The sequence below is a fragment of the Dama dama genome, chromosome 15 (assembly GCF_033118175.1).
Source record: "Dama dama isolate Ldn47 chromosome 15, ASM3311817v1, whole genome shotgun sequence".
NCBI lineage: Eukaryota > Metazoa > Chordata > Mammalia > Artiodactyla > Cervidae > Dama > Dama dama.
Genome location: NC_083695.1, coordinates 39,011,108 through 39,036,056, shown reverse-complemented (window position 1 = coordinate 39,036,056; position 24,949 = coordinate 39,011,108). Strand labels below are relative to the sequence as shown.

The window sequence follows — 24,949 nt, the reverse complement described above, 5'->3', positions numbered from 1 at the left end:
TAAATCTATGGCTAGCAGTTGCAGTAGGTTTAAAAGTAATGAGCACAATCATGATAGCAATAAAAATATTAAACATAAAATTTTAAAGAAAAGAAACGTAGAGCACCTAAAGAAAGCAATAAATTTAACCCAAGTCCAAAAAATAGAAGCCCACAAGAACATATGTCATTGAGAATGTTTGGGATTGGGTGGCCAGTGCATTTAGAGGTATTAAAAAAAAAAAAACTGTATCAAAGATAAAAAAAAGAAACTTTAGATAAAAGGAAGAACTTACCACATTCCTGAGTAAGATTTAATGATTCAGTATTAGAAAAAATGTTCATCTTCCACAAATGCAGCAATAGTACTGATGCAATTCAATGAAAACCACCACATGGTTTTTTTGGATATTAGGGGAGAAGAGGATACTGAGAAAATAATTCAAAAGTAGCTCTAATGGGGAAAAAATGGATGAGATTAGCCAAGGACATTTTAGAAATGAAGAATAATGATACACTCTAACTTTAATAGATGGTAAAATTTATGTTAAAGTTACATATAATTAAACAATTACATCTGGCTCAGGAATAATCAGTCAAAGAAGAAAAATCCACAAAAGGATGCAAAAGTAAGTAAGAAGTAAGAATCAAGGCAGGAAATCCAATGAGAGGAGAGAGGATGATTTACATAGTAAATGATGTTAGCATAATGGGCTAGCCATTTGGAATAAAATAAAGTGAGAGCCATATATCATACTACACAGCAAAGTGAAGAAAAATTGAGTACAAAGAAATGAAATCTGAAAAGACATATAAAGCAATGTAGATTAGTATTTTTATAAGCTTGTGATGGTCTTTCTATGCATAAAACAAATAATAGAGAACAAGATTCATATAGTTGGCTAATAAAAATTTTAACCTTCTGTACATCATGAACCACTATAACCAAAATTAAGAAAACAGCAACAACAACACTGAGAAAAAATATTTACAACAGAAATGATATTAAAAGGCCAGTGTCCCCATTATCTAATCATTATAGGGGGAAAGTTTTTAAAAATTCAAAAATGGGCAAATGCCATTAATATACAATTCACAAAAATATACAACTGCTGAGATTTAGCATGATCCTTGTTTTTTTTTCTTTTTGTTTATAGTATTTTCTGAGTTTTTTACCCCCTCAAAAATATATGATTCCCACATAGCAAAAAAAAAAAAAAAAAATCTCAAAATAGGAACCAGAAGAAAAAATATTAACGTAAGCTTTTTTTTTTTTTCTTTTTAACCTAAGCTTTTTTTTTTTTTTCAGGAAATTTAAGCTTCTTGTTACAGGACTGTAAAGCTCCTTTATCAGCTCCAAACTCTGAGTCTCAGAATGAGCAAACTTACAAACAATGTCCTATCCTGAGCAGAAAATTTTACATTTTTCATTTCCTTGAATCCTCCAAAAATCTCAAGGAGAGTGTTGTTATTATGAATATTACAAACAAAAAGCTCAGAGAAGTTCAGCAAGCTTCCCAAGGTCACACAGCAGTGAGCAATAGAGTTGGAACTGGATCCCAGGCTGGTCTGACCACAGATTCAGCTCTCTTCAGGCCCCATTTCAGGACTCTTGGTTTGGGACGCAGCGGGCTAGGTTCTGATCCTGGCTCTGTCCCCAAACCAGTCACCACTACACACAGTCTCTTCCCTATCTGACCCTCAATTTCCTCATCTGTACAAGGAGAAGTGAATTAGCCAAGATGGTACATCAAGTTCCTTCCTACTCAGACATGTCTGATTTCTATTCTCATAAAGCACGCATTGGCCAAGGACTGGTCCAACCAGAGGTCAGCCTGGGGGTTGCAACAGGTGGCCTCACACTGACACCCAGGCACTGGCCCACCTTGAATTCCTCATGGATGCGCTCCTCCAGGACTTTGGCAGCTTTGCGGTCCTCCATCTCCACCTTCCACTTCTCTGCCAGGATCCGGGCTTTCTCATTGGCCAGAGCATCCCGGAACTTTCTGGTGATCTCTGCCTCCTTCTGTCTCCTTTCAAGACAACACCCGCAGGTATCAGGAGGAGTGGGAAAATAAGGGACCACACGCCAACAGAATTTCAAATAAAAACCATGCCCAATCATCCTTGGTCTATCAGAATGGCAAGTATCTGAGGTTCACAAATGTTGGCAAAGGTGGGGAAAAAAACAGTTTCTCTCCTGTACAGGAGTGTAAATCAGCAGAACTGCTCTGGAAGCCAGGAAAAAAAAAAAAAAAATCTCAGGAATCCCATTTCTTGCCTGAGTTTACAAAGGTGTAGGGAGATACACATTAGAGGATTTTTACAACATTAAAAAAAATGGCAAACAGCACAAGTGTCCCTCAACAGGACCAATAAGTTGGGTTCCTCATGTAATGGGAGACTACACAGTTACCTTGAATAATGCTATGGGATCTACAGTAATCAATTTACCAAGGTGTGAATAAAGCACTCTACAGAGCAGGTTTTGCCCTAATGCTCATCATGCTTATCTGAGGTTATGGGTATGGAGTTGTTCTTTAATTAATTCTTTATAGTTTTCAATACTGGTTATATGTCACAATTTTTAAATTATTTTTTATTGAAGAATAATTGCTTTTCAGAGTTTTGCTGTTTTCTGTCAAACCTCAACATGAATATATGTCACAATTTTATTATTAGAACATTGTCACTGGGCTTCCCTGGTGGTCCAGTGGTTGGGAATCTGCCTGTCAATGCAGGGTACTGGGGTTCAATCCCTGGTCCAAACAGATCCCACATACAAGGGACAACTAAGCCTACGCGCCACTCAGCCTGGGCTCTAGAGCCTGAGTTCCGCAACAAGAGAAGGTGCTGCAATGAGAAGTCCTCTCGCTGCAAGTAGAGAAAGCTTGCATACAGGACGGAAGACCCAGTGCAGTCAAAACAACAACAACAAAAACACTGTGATTAAAAATTGTGGGAAAAATGTTGGCACCGACCTCATACAAACTTCCAAGTTTAGCAAAAACTACGTCATATGTTGTTTATGAAAGAAGTCTGACCCTGCCAGTATCAGTAGAGGCTTCAGTGTCCATCTTGTGTGAAAAACAGAGGTAACACAAAGAGGAACAAGAAGACTTTAAGAGGGATATTCAAATTGCTCTGCTGTCCTAAGGACAACTCAGTGAGGGAAGAGGCGAAAGAATATCAAATGTATTATCTCAATAAATCCAACTATATAAAAAAGGTATTGTGGTACCCAAACCATAGATGTAGAAAACTGAGGCCTCAAATCACCTCCCCACTAATGAGTGGAACCGGGACTTGAGCCACAAGGTCTACCTGATGTAAGACTAGTTCTTTGGTCACCTAATGTAGCACAGCTCCAAACAGCCTGCCAGCTGCCTGGTGCCACCTCCTCATTCCCACCCATAATCTATTATCCTGAATTTGAACCCACCCCAAGCCTCCGTGTTCAGGCACCAACACCCACCCCCAACCTCAACACCCACTGGCATCTCTCACCAGAGTTCCTCGGCTTCCCGCTGCGCCTGCAGCCGCGCTCTCTCTGCAATCAGCTCCTCAGAGATCTCTTCATAGGGCTTGTCGCCAGGACCTTCTCCCATGATCCAGACCCAGACCTCGCCATCTGCCCCCAGCAGCCACTGGATGTGCTTGTCACTCGCTGCCTCACAACAGGAGGAAGAAAGAGAAGGAAGGAAAAACAAAAAAAGGTCAGAGTTGTAATGAGTGAGGAATGACCTGGAGTGCACAGCCATCACACCACCCTACAGAACATTGCCATCTGCAAAGAGGATGCCAGACAGAGATTGACCTGAGTGCAGTTCCACAGCCATCTTCCCCTCCCATTCCCTCTAGGGAGCAATATGGCAGCCAGGTCAGCCTGCTGCAACAAGTGTTCAGGGCTGGAACTGGTGTCCAAAGCCCAGAGACCCTGAGATCTTCAGCAGAGCGGACATCAGGTGACTCACTGAAGGAAGACTTGTGTCACTTCCAAGCCAAGGCTTCCCTGGTGGCTCAGATGGTAAAGAAGCTGCTTGCAATGCAGGAGACCTGAATTTGATCTCTGAGCAGGAAAGATCTCCTGGAGAAGGGAATGGCTTCCCACTCCAATATTCTTGCCTGGAAAATTCCATGGACAAAGGAGCCTGGTGGGCTACAGTTCATGGAGTTGCGAAGAGTTGGACAATACTGAGCAACTAATACTTTCGTACAAGCCAAGGCACTTCGGAGCCAAGGATCTTCTAAGTCTTCTCTCTCTCTCATCTCTCATCTCTATCTATCATCTCCCCTGTCTGTTGACTGGAAGCAAAGAATTGGAGATGGTGGTGTTGCAAGATGAAGCAGCTGGCCCCTGAGTCTCCATGACCCACATCAGCCCATAACCTGAGCAAGAAATAAATTTGTGTTGGATTAAGTCACTGAGATTTTTCAGTCTGCCTGTTCTAATAGATTCCATTGATAACCATGACTAAAATGGAGATCGACCCCAAAGTGGGGTACTGGCTGCAACAGGAATATCAATGGACTGTCACTGCTTTAGCAGTGGTGTTTAGCAGGCTGGCTGGCTGAGATTCATGTGATGCAGGAGCAAAGTATCTGGTAAAGCTGTCAGACACTATAACTTAAAATGGAGACCCTCGTACTTCTGAACTTGTCCCTCTAAGACAGGAGGTTGGAAAACACAGCACTGGGAGTAGGCATTAGTTGCTAAGCGCTGTGTTTGGCAAGATGTTAAGGGAAAGAAATGAATTCAAAAAAGAATTCAGCGGACTTCCCTGGCAATCCAGTGGTTGGGCTCCACTGCAGGGGGCACAGGTTCAGTCCCGGGTTGGGGAACTAAGATCCCACATGCTGGGTGGTGCAGCCAAAAATTTTTTTGATTATTATTTTTTTTAATTTAAGTGTTTAAAAAACAGAAAGAGTTGAGCCCCAGGTCATGCTCTCAGCCTTCGAGTGAGCATGGCAGGCTGGTTCCTGGGAGACATGAGACTCCTATGAAGGGCAACTCCTCAGAGACCCTAACAAACCTTCCCTGGACAGCCTGGAACACCTCCACCTAACCTTCCCTTCCCTCTCCTTCACTCAAGGTCATGCCTGCACTGACTACAGTGCAATGGCTCTCCCAGCCTCCTCCAGCTCCAGGCCTTTTTTCTCTCACAGGTGTTTCCTGAATAAAACCCTTGTGTAATTGTCTCCCACTCTTGTCTCTGTTCCTGAGAGAAGCCAGGCTAAAACAAGACACAAAGGGTGCAGTCTTTCACACGTATTTTTCAAAGAGCCTAAATGTAGATGACCTTCAGTTGAAAAGTAGAGGCATGGGGTAAAGAGGCAAAGGAAAACAGGCAATTTCTGAAATACATCCAGAGAAGAATCTTAGCTGTTGCTCCTGGCACATGGAAGCAAAGAGATCAGAAGCCTACTAAGTCTCTGAGTCTCTGGACTCAAGGACTTAAACAACTCTTGGGCACCCAACCTCGAGGACCAAGAGGCAGGTTTCAAAGGCTATATCTATATGGTCCAAGGAGGATGAGATTCTCTATACTCACTTCGGATGCAGCCAAGGGGAATAATGAACAAGGAGGAGCCTCCAGAGTATAGTCAGTGTCCATTCAAGGTCATCCTTTCACTGCCAGGGCAGCGGGTCCTCAGAGTCTGACCTGGAGGACTTCATGATGCTACAGACTAGTGACTAAGTGGGGCTCATACTCCCGCCTTTTCCACAGTGGACATTCTGACTCTGTTCCCCCCACTGTGTATCATATCTCGAGGGTGTGAGGATGACATGTCTTTTGAGCCACATCAGGACCTTAGCGAGCCTAAGGCCGTACACATGTGGACTGTGGACTCTGGGCTGATGCAGTGACCAGGTGAGACTTGCAGCCACCCCCATTAAGGAGGCAGGGAGTGTATCTATGCAAAGAAAAACAAATGCATGGATGACTAGAATGACAGTTTGTGACAGTGACCACACTATGTCCAGCCGCCCACCTCCTCTCCCTAAGCCCAGCAGATGACCACTTTTCTCAGGTTCCCTTCAATTCCCTGGGGCCACCCGACTGAATTCTAGTCTACGAAACGTCAGGGGAGTGACTTGTGCCACTTTCAGACTAAGGCTGGTCAGTGTGCCTTTTTCCACATTCTCTTTCCCATCCACCCAGCAGGAAATTGACGACTCCAAAATGGTGGAGAGAAAAGCAGCCTGATCCATGAGTCAGTGTTCGAAGGCGAGCCATGCCACAGCTACCCAATCCACATCAAGCTGTGACGTAATCAGAACTAGACCTCCGTTATGGTAACTCACTGAAATTTCGGAATTTATCTATTGCAGACGGCAGCATTAACTCCCCTGGCTGATATATAAAGGCATTGTTATCTTTTTAGTATGTTAAAACCAATACAGTGCTAGAGGAATGTAAGTTTAATTATGACTCATAGAAGCAAGGAAGCAACTACTACTAGAATTGCAGAACTTCCAAGTTAATAGTGGGCAGAGGTACATAATAATAGGTTTGTCAATCCTGTAAAAATAATTAGAAGGAAAAGAGAAAACAGAAAATGAGTAGCTATCATAGCAGGCACTATCAGTAACCTCCTCACCATCCATTCCAGCCACCTTCCTCCCTTGCTGCTACTGCTACTGCTAAGTCACTTCAGTCGTGTCCAACTCTGTGTGATCCCATCCCTGGGATTCTCCAGGCTAGAACACTGGAGTGGGTTGTCATTTCCTTCTCCAATGCATAAAAGTGAAAAGTGAAAGTGAAGTCACTCAGTCGTGTCCGACTCTTCGCGACCCCATGGACTGCAGCCTACCAGGCTCCTCCGTCCATGGGGTTTTCCAGGCAAGAGTACTGGAGTGGGGTGCCATTGCTGCCTCCCTTGCTAAAAACCCCAATTTGTTTGGGAAGTAACAAGAGATCCCTTTGTTTCAGGAAAGGCAAGTTTCTACTCCAGCCTCAAAGGACAAATGAAATTGGTCTAAACCCATCACATAATATTATTTTCAATGGCAAGTAGTCGACCTAGGAGTGACCAGTCATCCCCACTTTTGACAGAGAAGATGCGGGCAGAAGTCTTGTTCTAAACAAAAGGTGAACACTTCTTAGGAGAAATGGTTTCACTCTTTCCTCATTTACCTCCCCTCATTCTTCTTGGCTGGAATGAAGAAGTGATGTCAGGAGCTGCTGGAGGACTTTTTCAGCCATGAGGAAGACAGCCACACACTAGAGATGAGTAAGCAGAAACGTGAGAGGAGATGAGGCCTTGACGATCTAACTGAGAAGCTAAACTAATCTATCCACTGCAGTACACCTCCAGACTTCTTATCATTTAGGAAAAATGAGGAACTCCAAGCAATAGAGTTCTTTAATTATTAAACGAAATGTGGTAATACAAATAGGAAAGGTTTATTTAATCAGGCAACTATTAATGGTGCATTCTGTTACTTACGGCCAACCACATTCCAAACTGATACAGAGAACAATGAAAAATAACACAGAAGCCCTAAACCCTAAGTATACTCATTAACACAAAAAGGGGAACAGAATTAATTTCTCTATTAAAAATCTGAGACTGTCAGATGTAAATAAAAAGTAAAATCCAGACACTGCTTTGGGAAAGGCCAAGTATTCTCCTTACTGGCTGCAAGGAATAATAAATCCTTGCATCTCCCAAGCAAAAAAAAAAAAAAGTAAAATCCAGTTCTGTACTATTTAAATATAACACACACGTAAAAAAGAAAAAGGATAAAAATAGTCAGCAATAGGCTGTGCAAAGGCAAGCAAAAAGAAAGCAGAAGTGCCAATGTCAGACAAAACAAATTCAAGGACAAACATGTCAGACAAGGCAAAGAATATTATGTGATAATAAAAGATGCAACCCACAAAGAAGCTGTAACAGTCATAAAACTTTATACAACAAACAACATAGCAGACAACTGCATAAAACAAAACTCCTAACAACTCAAAGAGAATTTGAAAATATATATATACCCATAGTGGAGAGTTCTACAATATTTATTTCAGAAGCTGGCAAGCCAAATAGATTTTAAAAATTAATAATATAAAGTTTTTGAATAATATAGTCAATAAATTTTACTTAACAACTACAGAGCTTTACTCCTTAAAGTTTAAGAATATACTTTTATTCTTCTGATCTTGCAATTTGTGAGAAAAATGTTATAGGTCATATTCTCTAATAATGACACAAAATTTAGAAATCAACGAGGGGAAATAGCCATCAAGAAAATACTCCTAGAGAACTCATGGATCTTAGGGCAAATCAAAACTAAAATTACACATCATCAAGGGGAAAAGTTGTAGCAAAAAAAATATGAGTACAAGTAACAGTAAGCTCAAAAGAAAAATTATAGGTTTAAAGCCTTTTCTTTTTGATATCCAAGTGAAGATAAAGCTTTCTTCTCCACACATTCCCTCACTGTCCAATAGTTAGGACTCTGCCCTTTCACTGCTGAGGGCCCAGATTTAATCCCTGGTCCGGGAACTAAGATCCTACAAACCACGTAGTACAGCCAAAATAATAAAAGTTAAAATTTTAAAAAAAGTTTAAGAAAAAAATCTCTCTTGTCCAAACACATAACAATATAGAAGCAAAATAACAAGAACAAATGTATAGGAATACAACAGATACCTCCATAGTATCTCAATACTCAATATACTCAGTACCTCCAACATACCTCAATAGTAAACAGAAGTGAAGCAGTCTGCAGGGTGGAAGCCTCAGCTCCCATGTGGGTCCTGAAAGAAATGGTCACCAGGAATGTGACTCCTACAGGGCAGAGGAGAATCAAAGTTCTCCAGGTGAGACAGGGGCCAGAGGAGGATTCAAGTCACATGCTGGTGATGTGCTTGGCAAACTCAAGGGACAGATAGGAGGTTACTATGGCTTCAGCAGAGGAAGCAAGAAGGGAAATCGCAAATGCAGTTGGAGAAGCAGCAGCTTCAGTTCATTCAGCGGCCCTCGCATTGGACACTGTTGACCCTGGTAAGGACTCTGTATTTTGTTCTAAGTGGGATGGGAAGTAATGACAAGTGGAGAGTGGCTAAAGTGATATAATCTCATTGATAGTTCAAAAGGCTCACTCTCCCCATTATGTGGAAAACGGGAGACAAGGAAACCTGGAAGGACAGTGAGCATCTGTAATAGTCCAGGGGCTAGATAATCATTTCTTGGACTAACATGATCCTGGTGGAAGAAGTATAAAGTGGTTAAGATTTAGGATATATTCTGGAGGAAAGGGCAATATTTGCTTAAATTTGGGACATGAGTTGTGAAAGAAAGAGAACAAGAAACCTCCAATGTTTCCACTTAAGCAATGGAATGAAAGGTGGTGTTACTGAAAGGAATAACATGAAAGAAATAGCTTGGATAAATCAACACTTCTGTTTGGGTCAAGTTAAGTTTGAGATGTCTATTAGACATCCTATAGGCAACCGAATAAAAGAGAGTTCAGAGGAGAGACCAGAACTAAAATATAATTTTTTACAGGCATCACTGTATAGATATTTAAAGCTGTAAGACTGATGAGAGCAGATAAAGACTGAGTATAGGAAGGAACTAGAAGAGGTGGAAGGACAGAAGTCTAGCACATTCCAACATGTAGATAGGAGAAGGAACCCCAAGGAGATGAGGACAAAGAAGGCTGTGAGGCAGGAGAACAACAAAAAGAGCTCAGTATCAGAGAAACCAAGGGGAGAAAGAATTTCAGGGATTAAAGAGAGGTCAACTGTGGCAAAGGCTACTGATAGGTCAACAGGATGAAGACAGAATTGACCACTGGATTCAACAACATGGAGGTCACCAACGACCTTGACAAAGGTGATTTCATGAGTCTGTGAAAGGGAACACTTAGAAACCTTTAGAGGAAAATATAAAAGCATATCATTATTACTTTGGGGAAGGAAAGAATTTCTTCTATGAGATATAAAAAGAATATAAGAGACAATGTTGATGTATTTGAATACAGATTAAAGCTTAAAATTTTCTCACACAAAAAAATACCACAAAGACAATTAAAAATCAGCCACCAACTGAGAGAAGATACTTGGGTTATGCACAAGTGTCAAATAATTGCACCAATTAATAAAAGCAATAGTAACAGTTAACATCTACTGAAGGCTTATATGCTATTCACAGTTCAACATATTTTACATGTATTAACTTATTAATGTCTAGAACAATCTTTCTTTACTAGAGTCCTGTGAGAGAAATAAGCCCTATAAAACATAATTTGAATGGTGATTTTTTTCTCAGTTCTCTAAGAATGGTATATAGATAGTACTAGTCAAGATGCATTGTAGAAAAGTCAACTCATTACATACTATGTATCCTGTCAAGCAACTATTGTCAAATAATTTTCTCTCAAGACCCCTTTATATTCTTTAAAAATATTGAGCATCTCAAAGAATTTTTGTTTATGTGGATTACACCTATCAACATTTGCCATATTCAAAATTAAAACAGAAAATCATAATATATATATTTATTTAAAATAATAACACATTTAAAATAATAACCAGGGATTCAATCCCTGGTCAGGAAGTAAGATCCCACATGCTGCAGGGCATGATCAAAAAAAGATAAAATAATAGTAAATCCATTACATAATAATATATACAACACTTTTATGAAAAATAGCTATATATTCTAAAATAAAATATATTTAATTGGGAGAGTGGCTTCATTTTCCATTTTTGCAAATCCTTTGAATGTCCAACTTAATAGAAAGCAGCTGGACTCTGTTGCAGTACATAATTTTAGTTGAAGCATATAAAAAAAAATTGACTTCACACAGACATATAATAGGAAAGAGAAGAAAACAGAAAAGTCCATGCCTTTTCAGATATTATAGATAATCTTCCATTATACCACACCAAAACTAAATTGGTAGTTTCTTAAATGTTTGTTGTGATGTGAAATCTGAAACAATATCAGTGAATTTATTGTACTTTGTCCTATTAAAATTCATAGGGCATGTTCATCTCCTAGTTTTGGTCAATGTATCATGGTGACATAAGATGTAACCATTAGTGGAAGCTAGATGCAGAGTATAAAGGAAATTCTCTGAACAACTGCAACTCTTCTATAAGTCTAAGGTAACTTCAAAATTAAAAATTAAAAATTTTTAAGCAAAATAAAACTAAAATCCATTGGTTTATGTTGCACTTTGAAAAGATCTTTCACTCATGCATGATTTAGCAACTTTTCTCATTGTTCCTTTGGAAAATACTGGTCCATTGAGTCGAGCAGATCTTCCAAATGTGGACACATTTTATTTTACAATATCATAAAATCATGTCTGTCAATATCACTTCAAACCTCAAAGAAAAGCCTCTACGTATTGGAAATCTAATAAGCTCATTGTGGCTGATATAAGTTTTCAAAAAATTCTAATTTTTGCTTGAAAGCTGGAAGTTTATCACTGCCTTAAATTTTATCAGTTGTTTTCTTTGAAGTGACAGAGTCACTTTATTAATTTTCAAATACCCAAGTTTGAAAAAAGACATAGTTTGTCAGTCTTCTTTCAAATAAAAATGGCATTCCATGAAAAAAGAGGCTAGTTCAGCACATAACTCAAAAAACCACATACTGCTTTTCCTCAGGACAGCCATCATACTTCAGTATGCAGGAGAAATGGTTTATGCAGCCTTCCTGTTTGTCACACAATAAAATAATAAGGTTTACTGTTTCATCAAGGAGTGAAACCATCATCAATTTTACTGTGAGTGTATGATGATGAAAAAATATAATCATTTCACTCCTACAAGACTGGAAAGAATAAAAATGCCTGATGAAAAAGTCTGCTTGTTGGAAAGGATATGGAACAATGATAATTCTTATAAATTGCTGATGGTAGAAGGTACTGATACAATCACTTTGATGATATTTAGTAATGTTGAATATGCTACACATTATTACCAAGCACTTCCAAGTACACATGTGCCCAGGAAAACCTGAATAAAAAGGTTCATGGAAACACTGTCCAAAATATTAAAAATCAGAAACAACATAAATGACCAATAAAGGAAAACAGATAAATACATTTTGGTATGTTTTTATAATGCAGTACTCCATAGCAAGAAAAATAAACAGGTTTGAACAACACAGACATATCTCTTTAAAAAATGCAGAACCAATAAATTAAATTCAGACTGCATATAGTATAATGTCATTCATATAATGATTAAGCAACATACTGCTTACAAAATATATATTAAAGTACAGAAAAGATATAAGGATGATACATTTTGTATTTATAACAGGCTTCCATATGGGAAGAGTGATGAGTGAAATTTTAGGAAGATATTGAAGTGTGAAGTATACCTTAATAAAAATGAAGAAGGTAGGACTTCCCTAGTGGTCCTGTAGCAAAGACTCTGCACTCCCAGTGTAGAAGGTCAGGTCTGACCACTGTTCAGGGAACTAGATTCATGTCACATGCCACAGCTAAGACTTGGCACAGCCAAATAAAGAATTTCTTTTTAAACAAAGAAGGCACCATGTTAACCCTCAGTAATATGGGTCCATAAGTACATATTACACTACTTTTTTTTTTTTTTTTTTGAGAGTCCCTTGGACTGCAAGCAGATCCAACTAGTCCATCCTAAAGGAGATCAGTCCTGGGCGTTCATTGGAAGGACTGATGCTGAAGCTGAAACTCCAATACTTTGGTCACCTGATGTGAAGAGTTGACTCGTTGGAAAAGACCCTGATGCTGGGAGGGATTGAGGGCAGGAGGAGAAGGGGACGACAGAGGATGAGATGGCTGGATGGCATCGCCGACTCGATGGACATGAGTTTGAGTAAACTCTGGGAGTTGGTGATGGACAGGGAGGCGTGGCGTGCTGCGATTCATGGGGTCGCAAAGAGTCGGACACGACTGAGAACTGAACTGAACTGAACTGAACACTACTTACTATTTTTGTCTATATGTTTAAATATTTTACAGTGAGAAATTTTTAAGGCTTTCTTAAAAAAAAAAAAAAAGAAACACGAATAAACTAAGTTCTCAATCTAAGACATTAATAAAAAAAATAAAAATAAAAATAGAAAAGAATTACCAAAGAAAAAACTAATATTATAGAATATACAGCATATATATTATAAATACAACCAAACATTTGTTCTTTGAAAAAATGTAATATGATAGGAAACCACCCAGCATGTTTAAATTAAGTTAAAACATATATATAAACATATATATATGTTATACATATATTATACATGTTTATATATATATATGGCATTAAGAATAAAAAAGAGAGTGTTAAACAAGAACTGATTAAAACAGAGTATCAAGGACTTCCCTGGTGGTACAGTGAATGAGAATTCGCCTGCCAACGCAGGGGGCACGGGTTTGATCCCTGACCCAGAAGGTTCCGCATGCCACGGAGCAATTAAGTCCCAGTACCACAGCGACTGAAGCCTGCGCTCCCTGGAGCCTGTGCTCTGCAACAAGAGAAACCACCACATCGAGAGCCCGCCAACCACAACAAAGAGGAGCCCCCACTCTCTGCAACTGGAGAAAGTTGGCGGGCAGCAACAAAGACCCAGCACAGCCAAAACTAAATCAATAAATAAAAGAGAGCATCATGTACTATTCTGTATTAATAGATTTGAAAATATAGATATAGGCATAAATCTTCATAATCTTAAATTAGACAATGGTTTCTTCGATATGACACCAAAAGCATAAACAACAAAATATATATATACGATTTGGACTTCATCAAAATTCGATACTTAAAACTTTTGTGTTTCAAAGGATACCATCAAGAAAGTGAAGGGCAGCTCAAAGAGTGGGAGTAAATATTTGCAGGTCATATATCTGATAAAGAACTTGCGTCTAGAGTACATAAAAATTCTTACAACTCAATAATAAAAAGACAATTCAGTCAAAAAATGGGCAAAGGATCTAGACATTTCTCCAAAGAAGATGTCCAGCAGGCACAAGAAAAGATGCTCAACATCTTTACTCATCAGGAAAATACAAATCAAAACCACAATGACATAACACTTCACACCTCCCAGGATGGATTTAACCAAAAACATAAATAATAATGAGGACTGGTGAGGGTGTGGAGAAATTGGAACTCTTATCCACTGCTTGTGGAAAATTAAAATGGTGTATCAGTTTTGGAAAACAATCTACCAATTCCCCAAGTTATTAAACATAAAGTTATCAAAAGATCTGGAAATCCCGCTCATAGATACACACCCAAGAGAAATGAAAACATACATCCACACAAAAACTTGCACATGAATGTTTACAGAAGCATTATTCATAATACTCAAAAATGAGAACCCAAATATTCTTTAAGAGATAAATGGATAAACAAAATGTGATACATGCATATAATGGAATCTTATTCAGCCATAAAAAGAATGACATACGGATATATGCAACATTGTGGATGGATCTTGAAAACATTATGCTAAGTGCAAGAAGCCAGTCACAAAAGTCCACATATTATATTATTCCATCCATATGAAAGTCCAGAATAGAGAAATCCAGAGACCTAAAAGAAGACCTCATGCTAAGTCGCTTCAGTCATGTCCGACTCTTTGCAACCCTATAGACTGTAGCCCACCAGGCTCCTCTGTCCATGAGATTCTCCAGGCAAGAATATTGGAGTGGGTTGCCCTGCCCTCCTCCAGGGGATCTTCCTGACCCAGGGATTGGACCTGTGTCTTTTATGTCTCCTGCATTGGCAGCCAAGTTCTTTACCACTAGCACCACCTGGGAAGCCCCTAAAGAATATTAGTGGTAAAAAATAAATAAAAAATAAAAGAATATTAGTGGTTACTAAAGGCTGGAGCAGGGAGAGAGGGGTCTGAAGGGTACTAGTTAAAGTCTATGAGTTTTCTTGAGGGATGAAAATATTCTAAAATTGATTGTGGTGATGGTTGCACATCTCTGTGAATATACTAAAAACCATTTAGTTGTACACATTAAATGGGTGACTTGTATACACTTTAAACAGGTGACTTGTATGGTTTATGAATTATGTCTCAATAAAGCTGTTCTGGACAACAACAACAAGAAAAACTCTCCTGGCAATTATTTGATACAGTAATTTAAAAACTTAGCTAAGGTATAGCAGTCTAAACAAGATACGGACAAACTTAACCTAACCAACATCTATAGAACAGTCCACACTATAATGGAACACTTTCTTTCAAGTGCACACAGAACACTCACCTGGATAGACTACATTCTCGGACATTATAAAAGAAACAACAAGTTTTAAACGTTTGAAATCATTGATGGAAAGTATAGGGAACCCAACCATGGTAGCCAGATAATAAGCATATCTATGAGATGATAAGATAAAAATAAATGCTCCCTGAGGCCCCAAATCATGTCATTTTGAAAGGACAGGCGGCAAACCGGTATGGAAATGCACCTGAAGAATTTAAACCCCAAAGCTAAATGCAAAATCTGGTTTCAAATGAGAGAATCCTAGGAAGCTTTGCTAATTTTTAATGTGAGAAAACCTGGAAAGCAGTGATGCTACTAGCCACTCCGAGAGATAACAGAGGGGCCGGCAGCTGCCTGCAACCTGCTACTTCAGCATGACTCCACTAAGGAGAGCTGAGACCTGGCGTCAGGTTACAGGGAGTCACGAGATAACCAGGTGGTGGCCTTTCTCAGAAACTGCCCCTGCTGACCTCCAGGTGGAAGAGGAAGCAGTGAGGTGGACAGGGAAGAAGGGAGGTGACAGGCATAAACACCCCTCAACGAGCAAGGGGAGAAAATACAACCCCAGCAGCTCAGCCTGGCATGCCCAGCTGAGGTCCTGCAACAGGCAGGAGGAGTTTCGCTCCAGCCAGAGTTGAGCAAAACTCCATCTGCTTAATCAGTCCATGCACTCCAGGAAACCAACTTACAGTTACCAGGGAGGAAAGAGGGGGTGGGGTAAACTGGGAGACTGGAATTGACATATACACATTACTATATATAAAATGGATAACGATTAAGAATCTATTGTATAGCACAGGGAACTCTACTCAACACTCTGTAATGCCCTGTATGGGAAAAGAATCTTAAAAAAAAAGTGGATATATGTGTATGCGTAACTGGTTCACTTTGCTGTACCCCTGAAATTAACAGAGCACTGTAAATAATCTACACTCCAAAAAAATTTTTTAACTAGAGAAAAAAATATACAGCCCATGGGCTCTTGGCAGCATCCAGGAAAATAGTGAGGGGCAGGCGGGCAGGAGAATCCCATCCCCATGGACCAAGCTCTTCGGGAACTTGCAGAAACTCTCTCCTTCTCTATATGTCTCTCCTTAGCCTTGTAGGAGGAGCCCCATCAACATTACTACTATCAAACTTCTTTAACTTTTGCCAGTATTATTGTTTTAATTGGCAATGACATACTTTATTAGTGAGGCTGAAAACCTTTCCGCATGGTCACTGTGGATTTGAAATTTCACTCTTGTGAGTGACTTGTTCATATCTTTCCTCCATTTTTCTACTATTTTTCTTTTGCTGATTGGGGAAGTTTCTTTCATCTCTAGATACAAGTCCTTTGCCTGTTACAAATATTTTCCTCTCATTTATCTCTCCTGTTTTGTTTTCTTTTTAAACTCAGTTTGGTATCTTTTATAAAGATTTTTAAAATTTAGTCATATTTATCTTTATTTCCCTTATTTTTCTTGTTGTGTCTTATTTTAAGAAAGCCTTCACTCTCCCCAATATGCTCTCATATTTTCCCTGATTACTTCTAGATTTTTGTTTTTGCTTTTCCTGCATTGGTCTTTAGTCACCTGGAATATGTCATTTCACCATAAGAGTAGCTGTGAGAAGGAGGAAGATGCTGTGCCATGAAGTGTGGGCAACTGGAGCCCCAACGAGCCTGGACCCAGATTCTAACTCCGCCTCAGCTCAAACGGAGATGATAACCTATTTTGCTAATTTGACAACATACATCTTAAAGTCTCTGAAATCAGGATGTGTCTTATAAACAATGGTGTATCATGGTTTCATTTACAGCTTTCTTGTTACTGCTACTGCTAAGTCACTGCAGTCGTGTCCGACTCTGTGCGACCCCATCCCTGGGATTCTCCAGGCAAGAACACTGGAGTGGGTTGCCATTTCCTTCTCCAATGCATAAAAGTGAAAAGTGAAAGGGAAGTCACTCAGTCGTGTCCGACTCTTAGCGACCCCATGGACCGCAGCCTACCAGGCTCCTCCGTCCATGGGATTTTCCAGGCACTAGAGTGGGGTGCCATTGCCTTCTCCAACAGCTTTCTTAGTAGTATATAAAATTAGTGTGTCTTTCAAGCTCCAGCATCTTAGATTTCATGAATCTAAGGTGGGCATGCTGATTTTCTTCAACTCCCTTTTTAGATTTCTCTGTTAGATTCAACAGTTTTTCAGTAGATCCACTTAGAGGGCAATGAGTTTGCAGGAACACTGGGGAATAAGGGGCTTGGAAGCCCTGGATTTGAGGGCTGTAACTCTTTGTAACCCATCTTAGATTTCATGAAACACAAAGGACCCAATCTCAGGTCCCTAAGGCAGTAAGATAAACAGGCACTTCAGGGGCCCAGGACAGGTGAGACATTCCATCTGGGTGAGTTCTCCTTCATTCCAGAGAAAGCAGCCGCTCTGAGGCCTCATTCTTCCTGCAACCCTGGCCCTTCCTCCTTAGCTTCCAGAACCTGAGCCTCCATTCCAGGAACCCCTCAGGCCCCCTTCTCCAAAACCTTCAGTGGGACAAGGGCATACCTTCAGTTGTCTGCCAGATCCAGGATGCTCAGAGCTGACAGTTAAGGGCTCCATCTAAAACTGATCTCTGTCCATATTCAACAAGACTGCACCCTCACCCCTGGGGACACCCACACCTGCTGGGCACCAGAAGCGATTAAGGCGGGTGCCCCCACATCCTCTCGCAGCAGCTTCTGCCTAGCTCCTCCCACTGCCCACCTGGTGAGCCTGTGGTTTTGTAGCTTCTACAAATGCTGGAGACAGGGAGCTAAGGGCTCTGGCAGAGCTGCCTCGGTCAGAACCCTGGCACTGGGCTCAGGGAAGGCCAGGAGGACACGGAGTGGGCCGGGGGCTGCAGAGGCCCCAGCCAGGGCCAGTGTGAGATCTTTGCACACTTCAGCCTCACAGCCACCCAGAAAGCCCCTGCCTCATCCCAGATGAAGGGAAGCAGAGTGACACCCCAAAGAATTACAGCCCCCCAAATCCAGGGCTTCCATGCCCTTGATTCCCCAATATTCCTACATACTCACTGTCCTCTAAGTGGAGCTACAGGAAAACTGTTGGCACTAATAGAGAAATTTAAAAAGGGAGTTGAAGAAAATCAGCATGCCCACCACAACATGACAGCAAGAACAGGGATGGGGCAGGAGACAGCTTCAAACACGGATTCCCTTCATGTTTAATAACTTCTGTGTGACGTGCTGAGAATCCAAACAGCGAGGGGTGTGCTGCTGGGGTGGCCAAATCATTTGTACAAGGCGGCAGGGAGGGGATAAAATATTTATCACTTTCCCCTCAGAGGAAAAATTGTGGGGAACTAGCAGGACAAAGTGGAGTTAGTGTCCAAGTAATTATTGTTATTACCACTTGATTATAAAACCACTATTGGCATAAAAAATAAGTCTTAACAAAATCAATCTAAAATTCTTGATTATATCAACAAAACCATGGAGAGGGATATTAAAATATCCTTGTTTCTCATCTTCAATCTATAACATTTCATTCCTGATAAAGGTAAAATGGATTCAAGTACATATTTTTAAAGCTTTAAACGAATATACACTATTTAATATACACTTCAATCGACTCCCTTTAAAAAAATGATAGTATCAAAAGGAGGGGGGAAGAAAATATACAAGGAAATGAACACTAGGCAGATGCAAAGGAAAAAAGCAGAGTCAGTCAACCTAAAATCTAAGTCAAAATCCTAAAAAAAGAAATGAGAAGGAAGGACTTACCCAGCATCCAGTGGTTAAGACTCCGCCTTCCAATGCAAGGCGTGTGGGTTTGATCCCTGGGGATCTTCCCAACCCTGGGATCAAGCCCATGTCTCCTGCATGGCAGGCAGATTCTTTATCACTGAGTCACCTGGGAATCCCACAGCTCACAGCCTTCTACTCAAAAGAAAAATCCTTTAATACCTGTCTCCTCAACCAAGCCCTTTGACACAGCACACACACCAGGGTCTCAGCAGCTCCCTGCCCACAGCCGGCCCCAACCATAATCCTCAGGTTTGTTCCACTTGCTAGAACGGACACGACGCAGCCACAGCCATGCTGACACGGCACGTGCAGGCTGATGGAAGAGACAGACCGTAAACAAGCACACAGACATGAGGGAAAAGAAGACGATAACAACAAAGGCAAATCCAGAGACAGAAAGCAGATCAGTGCTTGCCAGGGGCTGTTGGGGGCAAGGATGGGACATGACTAAGTAATGGATATGGGCTTTCCTTCTGGGGTGATGTATATGACATGAATGGTGGTTGCACAACATTCTAAATGTACTGAATGTCACGGAATTGCACACTTTAAAATGGTTAAAATAGTAACTTTTATGTTGTGTATATTTTACCACACACACACAAAATGATACTTTCAGATGAGGTAAGTGCTTTGAGGGAAGTCAGGCTGGATGTTATAAGAAAGACAAGGGTGGGGTCCTTGAGAGCAGGGAATCAGTGAAGAGCTCAACATTTACCTGAGAAATGAACGAAGGGGAAAACCCAGGCTCATGAGGATTTGGGAACACAGTATTCCATGCAGAGAGACACAAACTTGGTTGGAGAATGGGCAGAGGCCCTCAAAAAGCATTTGTGTTCCTCTGAGTGCAATGGAAGCCACTGGGGCAGCGAGATCCCTGAGTCTAATGTGTTAAAAAGGCACTGTGCCTGCTCTGCAGAGAAAGGTCCTAGGGCATGAGCCTGAGGTAGGGGGACAACTGAGAAGATGGATGCACTGGGAATGTCTGCAGGCTAGTACAGGTTCCCACGCCCGGAAAGGGAACAGACTGAGGCTAGGAAGGTCCAGGCCCAGCAGGACAGGTTGCCATGGCTATTGGAAGGTTCCCAGGAAACAGAGACAAGGTGGATGCCCAGGGAGAAAGACCGTATCCCACAGCTTTCATTAGAGCATGGACCAGGCCTACCTGGCCACCAAGTCCAGGGCAGATGCGCAGCGGAAATGGCTGAGAGCTGAGATGGGATGCTGGATCGGGTTTCTGCTTCCAGCCCCAGGTCAGGGCTGCTTGTGGGAGTGGCAAAGGATGGGAGGGCAGAAAGAGGTGGGCCTAGCAGATGGGAGCTGCCTCTAGACCCTTGGGGAACGGAAGCCGTGGGGGCTGGACAGCCAGACTTACAGTCTTCCATAGGCTGGACCGAGGGGCAGGCACAAGGCTGGCTGGGTGGGTGAGCATAAGGGACCTCCGTGAAGCTGCAGGTTTGGCTTGCAGTGTGGCCAATGTCAGCCACGTTAAAGGAGAGAGCAGGAAGGAGAGTGGGGGAAGAGGTCTGGATCACAGGAAGAGGACGTCCAGACAGATAAGAAGATGGTCATGGAGGAACCAATTTAACACTGAGAGAGACTGCCAATCATGGCCAGAACCAGCAAGACCAAGTGGAGAGCCTGCCTGGGTCACCGCAGCAGTAGGGACATGTGTCCTGAGTCCTGTGTCCCAGGTGACACACAGCTCCAACTCCAAGAAACCCCAGAAAGGGCCAGGAGGTTGTGAAGGCTGCAAGAACCCACATCGCATCTGAGGAGCTGCAGAGTCACCATCATGCTTGATGGCGGTGGCTTAAATCTAGCAGAATGTAATGTGATAACACACCTTCCCGGAGTCTCAACAAACAACACAAATTTCCATCAGACATCAAATTGTGCCAGAAACGTGACAAACTAGCACATACGATGGGAAATGTGAAAACAACGGAGGCTGAGGGTCTCTTCTACGACAGGGCAGAAGACCAGAAGCGTCTCAGCAAAGTACAAAATAAAACCAAAAAGACACACCTGCATGATCAGGGGAGTGAGATGCACCCAGCCATGACCATCCTCTTTCAGCCCAGCTCACTTCTGTGGACCCTCCCAGGACCAGAACAACCACCGAGTTTCTGTAACCAGAATAATCCATATCACCAGTGTTTATCCCTACCCTCTGCAGGCAAAACCGGAAAGCAGAGACATTCTCAGCGTCAGGATGCACCTTGCCCTGCCTGAGTCCTAGGGACAGCGAGATCAGGCCTGCTAGGAGCTGAGACGTGTCCTCAGAAGAAAGAGGGTGGGATAGAGTTCTCCAGGGACAAATGGGACTTGGGAGATCAATGGGCAGGAGGAGGTGCAAGGTCATTCCAGGCTGACAGGAACTAAGTTGTGCTCAGGGGTCCCAAGAGGCTGGCACACACAACAGGACGCAGCAGGTGCTTCCTTCAGGACAGATTGGAGGGAGGGAGGCACAAGCTGGGAAGGAAGTGTCTGTGAAAGGAAGGAAGAGAAAAGATCCAGCTGATAGAGCCTGTGCCTGCACACCCTGCCCTGAGTCACCCCATGGCTGCTTCTTTCCCAAGTCTCACTCCTGACACTCCCGTTGGCACACTCTCTTGGATCCGATCTGTTTACCCGTGGATTCAAGAGCTGAAGCTCTGTCCAGTTCACCAAGATCAGAGCTTAGTGATGCTGGCTAAAGGTATGAATGAATGAACAAATGAATGCACACACAGATCATCCATTGAATTGAAGCACTGAGTTCAGAAGTGAATGAATAGAAAAACGTCAGTCACTGGACCAAGGTCAAAGTCACAGGATATTCATCCCGACTGCATTCTTAGCAGTTAGGTGATTTTGGAGGATTGGGCTGTGGTTTCCTCATCTGAGACTGGGTCACAGGGTTACGGGGGCATTCAGTGAGGGCAAGCACATGGTAAATATTAAAGGTCTCAGACAAGGTGGGGTGGTTGTTGCAACCCTTTATCAAGATTCCAGGATGAGAAGCAGGCAATGTGCACCCAGACCCATTCTAAGAAGCTCTTCAGCCTCTGGGGCTGAGCCTACCCCCAGGGCTTCCCCGAGGTCTTCCCAGAAAGCTCTGGGACTGAAGAAAAGAGCTGAGATCTGAGCAGGATCCTGACCTGGAATACACACACTCCTCCTCGTCTCCATTCTTTATAAATCAGAAAATTAATTATCTGGAAAAGAGTCTTCTGCACCAGAAACCCAAATGAGCTTAATGTATAATTTATGCACGAAAATGTAGATGTCAACGTGTGACAAATCATAGTAAAAATATTTTTGTAGTTAAAGCTTTAGGCATCTGTCTTCCTCCCAGAAGAGTCACGGCATCAATGACATGCGACCCCAGGGCTCTGAGCGGGGGGCGGGGCAGGAAGGTGGCCTGTCTTTTTCACCAGCAGTGATGAAGCTGCCAGTGCAGTCCCAGCCTTGGCACCAGCCACAGGCAGCCAAGTCATAGCTCTGCCTCCCTGGGGTCCTACTCTGTCTTGCTCAAAATGGGGATTTCACACTCTGTGACAGCTCTGTGTTAGACCCAAGGGTGGAAGATGGAATGGAGAATGATCTCACTCCCGGAGCTTTGAGTCCCCTGGGAGAGCCAGGCAAGCAGAGGATCAAAGACACTGACAGTGTGGCAAGTGCCAGGGCAGGGATGGGTCCAAGCAGTCACCAAGGAGCAAGTACCTCTCTGTGCCAGGAGCATCCCAGAGAGACTGCAAGAGGCAAGGGCCAGAACTAAAGGAGGATAAAGGCAAGAGAACATTCCCCATGAGAAGAATCATGCGTGTACAGAGAGAGGCTAGAGCAAGACGGCCAGATGGGTGCAGGTGTGGCCTGCAGCACATAGCAGGGGCTAATGGTGAGCCAGAGTGAAGAGAGGGAGCCAGGTCACCAAGGGGCCTGTATGTCTATCGAGAAGCAGAACCTTGTCCCAGACTGAAAACTTACAAACTGATCAAGGCTACACCTCACTCTGGTCAACAGTACAGAGGCTAAGAGGAGGGCTGTTGTGGGCAGCCAATGAGAAGGAAGACGAACGGATTTTGTGAATGGTTAAGTGCAGCATCCACATACAGTGCCCTCCCCAGCAGGGTCTCGCGTCCTGCACAACTCAGCAGCCCGCCTGCTTCAGATGTGCCCTCGCTCACAGGTGCCCCAGTCCACAGCCTTGACTGGCACATCACTGCATGGTAACTACCTGAAATGTGGACTGAATGCTTGCTTCTCATCTGCAGTTGCTATTGCCTTTGGGGCTGGTCACTCTTAATGCAGGTCCAGAGGGGCGGGGGGCTCCAGCACAACCGGAAGCATCCTCTCACACAAGGACAGGGAGAGGAGGGGCACAGGGCACCGAGCTGGGAACACTGAGCTGCACTCGCAAGGGAGGGAGGGGTGGTGTGTCTTTGTTGCACCCTACCCTCTGTCCCTGCCATCAGGGTCGCCAGGCGGTCCCCTATGCAGCCTTAGAGCCCTGCATAAAAGAGAGGCGCCCAGGCTAATGGGATAGGATGCTCACAGAACAAGGGTTTCAAGCCCCTGACCCTCATCCCATCAGTACATATTTTAAAGAACACAGCCTCATATTACCAACTTTTCCATCTCCCAGGAGGCCAGGGCCCAGGCCTTTGGTTACTCCCAGCCACCTACCTCGTTTGACCTTGGGGGGCCTGAGGCCCTCGACCTGGGCCAGGGCCTCCCAAGCCTCACGCTCCCTCCAGCGTCTCAGCTGCTCCTCGCGCATTTTGTAGAAGAGGATGTGCTTCTGCACATCGCTGAGCTCAGCGAGGAGCTCAGGGTCGATGTACATGTCATGCAGAATCTGCTGAAGCATGGCGCCACCCAGGATGCGCACGCCACGAGGACACCCCAGGCGAGTCCTCACCCCGGGCTCCTCACGCCACAGCCACTCCCAGAGCCCCTTCTCCGGACAGCATTGTCACTCTGCCACAGCTCCCAGCCAATGACGAACTCATCTCCTCTGCTCGGGACAACAAGAGGGATCAGGCAGCTGGAAGGAAAGAGGCAGCCAAGACCTGCAATGGAGACCCAGCACCTGGAGCAGTCTAGTCCTTCTGTTGGGTCCCCAGGAGGCTGGGCCGTGGCCTCCCCTGGGCTCTCAGATGATGGAAGAGTCGAAGCCTCCAGCTCTGCGGGCAATGCCCAGGCCTGGCCCTGCCTGGCCCGGCAGGTGTCGAGTGATCTGTTAGTGGAAGGTAACGATGACACCAGCTGTATCAATGACACTACCCCAGCCAACCAGGAACCGATCTTTCCTCCAAAGGTAAGAGGAGGCAGAGGAGGCAGGTTTGCCAATGAATTCCATGTCTTTTGAGTCAATATCAAACAGGCCAGAGAAGCCAGGCAGGAGCTTCTAGGCTGCTCAGTCTTTGGCTTTAGTTGCTCCATCACTGCCAGCCTACCTCTTTCCCAGGACGTTGGCCTACTGAGATAATGCTTCTAACACTCTGCCTTGGAGGAAAAGAGATCTGCCCTTCTTTCTGGCTTGCAGTTAAGGAAGAAATCAACATGGAATCAGTAGGGACACCTGAGGGGCTTGATCACAGGATTCAAGGACATGAAGGAAGCAGATATCCTCTCCCTTTCCCCCATAATGGGCTGGCTCAGTCTGGGATCAATTGTGGTCACTGCTGATCCTTTTTTGTTGTTGTTGTTGCAAGTATCTGGACATGATCACAAAGAATACAAATGTGTTTTCTCTGTCCTCTTCATGCCCTGAATGTGAAGCGCCCTGGACAGAGGGAGATGTTGCTTTCTGTTTGGAGGGCACTCACCTATCTTTGGCCATGAGGATGGGTAGTGTTGCTCATGCTGAGATCCAAAGTTCACCCTAACAGGCACTCAGAGCTACTCCCAGCTGTCCCTGTATTCAGATAAGGAAACCGGTTCAGAGAAGGTAAGAGACTTGCCTCTGGCTACCCACTCCA

At 43.1% G+C, this 24,949-nt stretch overlaps 1 protein-coding gene across 1 annotated transcript in view; it reads right to left on the bottom strand.

Annotated features, from left to right (window-relative positions):
• Window positions 1-23,835, bottom strand: part of SH2D4B (SH2 domain containing 4B) — an 80,201-nt gene extending 56,366 nt beyond the window's left edge. Inside the window, exons 1-3 of the mRNA XM_061161320.1 lie at window positions 23,652-23,835; window positions 3,486-3,645; window positions 1,864-2,011 (exon numbers count right to left, since the gene is read on the bottom strand). Of these exons, the coding sequence (XP_061017303.1) occupies window positions 1,864-2,011; window positions 3,486-3,645; window positions 23,652-23,835 (492 nt within the window). The remainder of the gene's footprint in view (window positions 1-1,863; window positions 2,012-3,485; window positions 3,646-23,651) is intronic.
• Window positions 23,836-24,949: the final 1,114 nt, after the last annotated feature.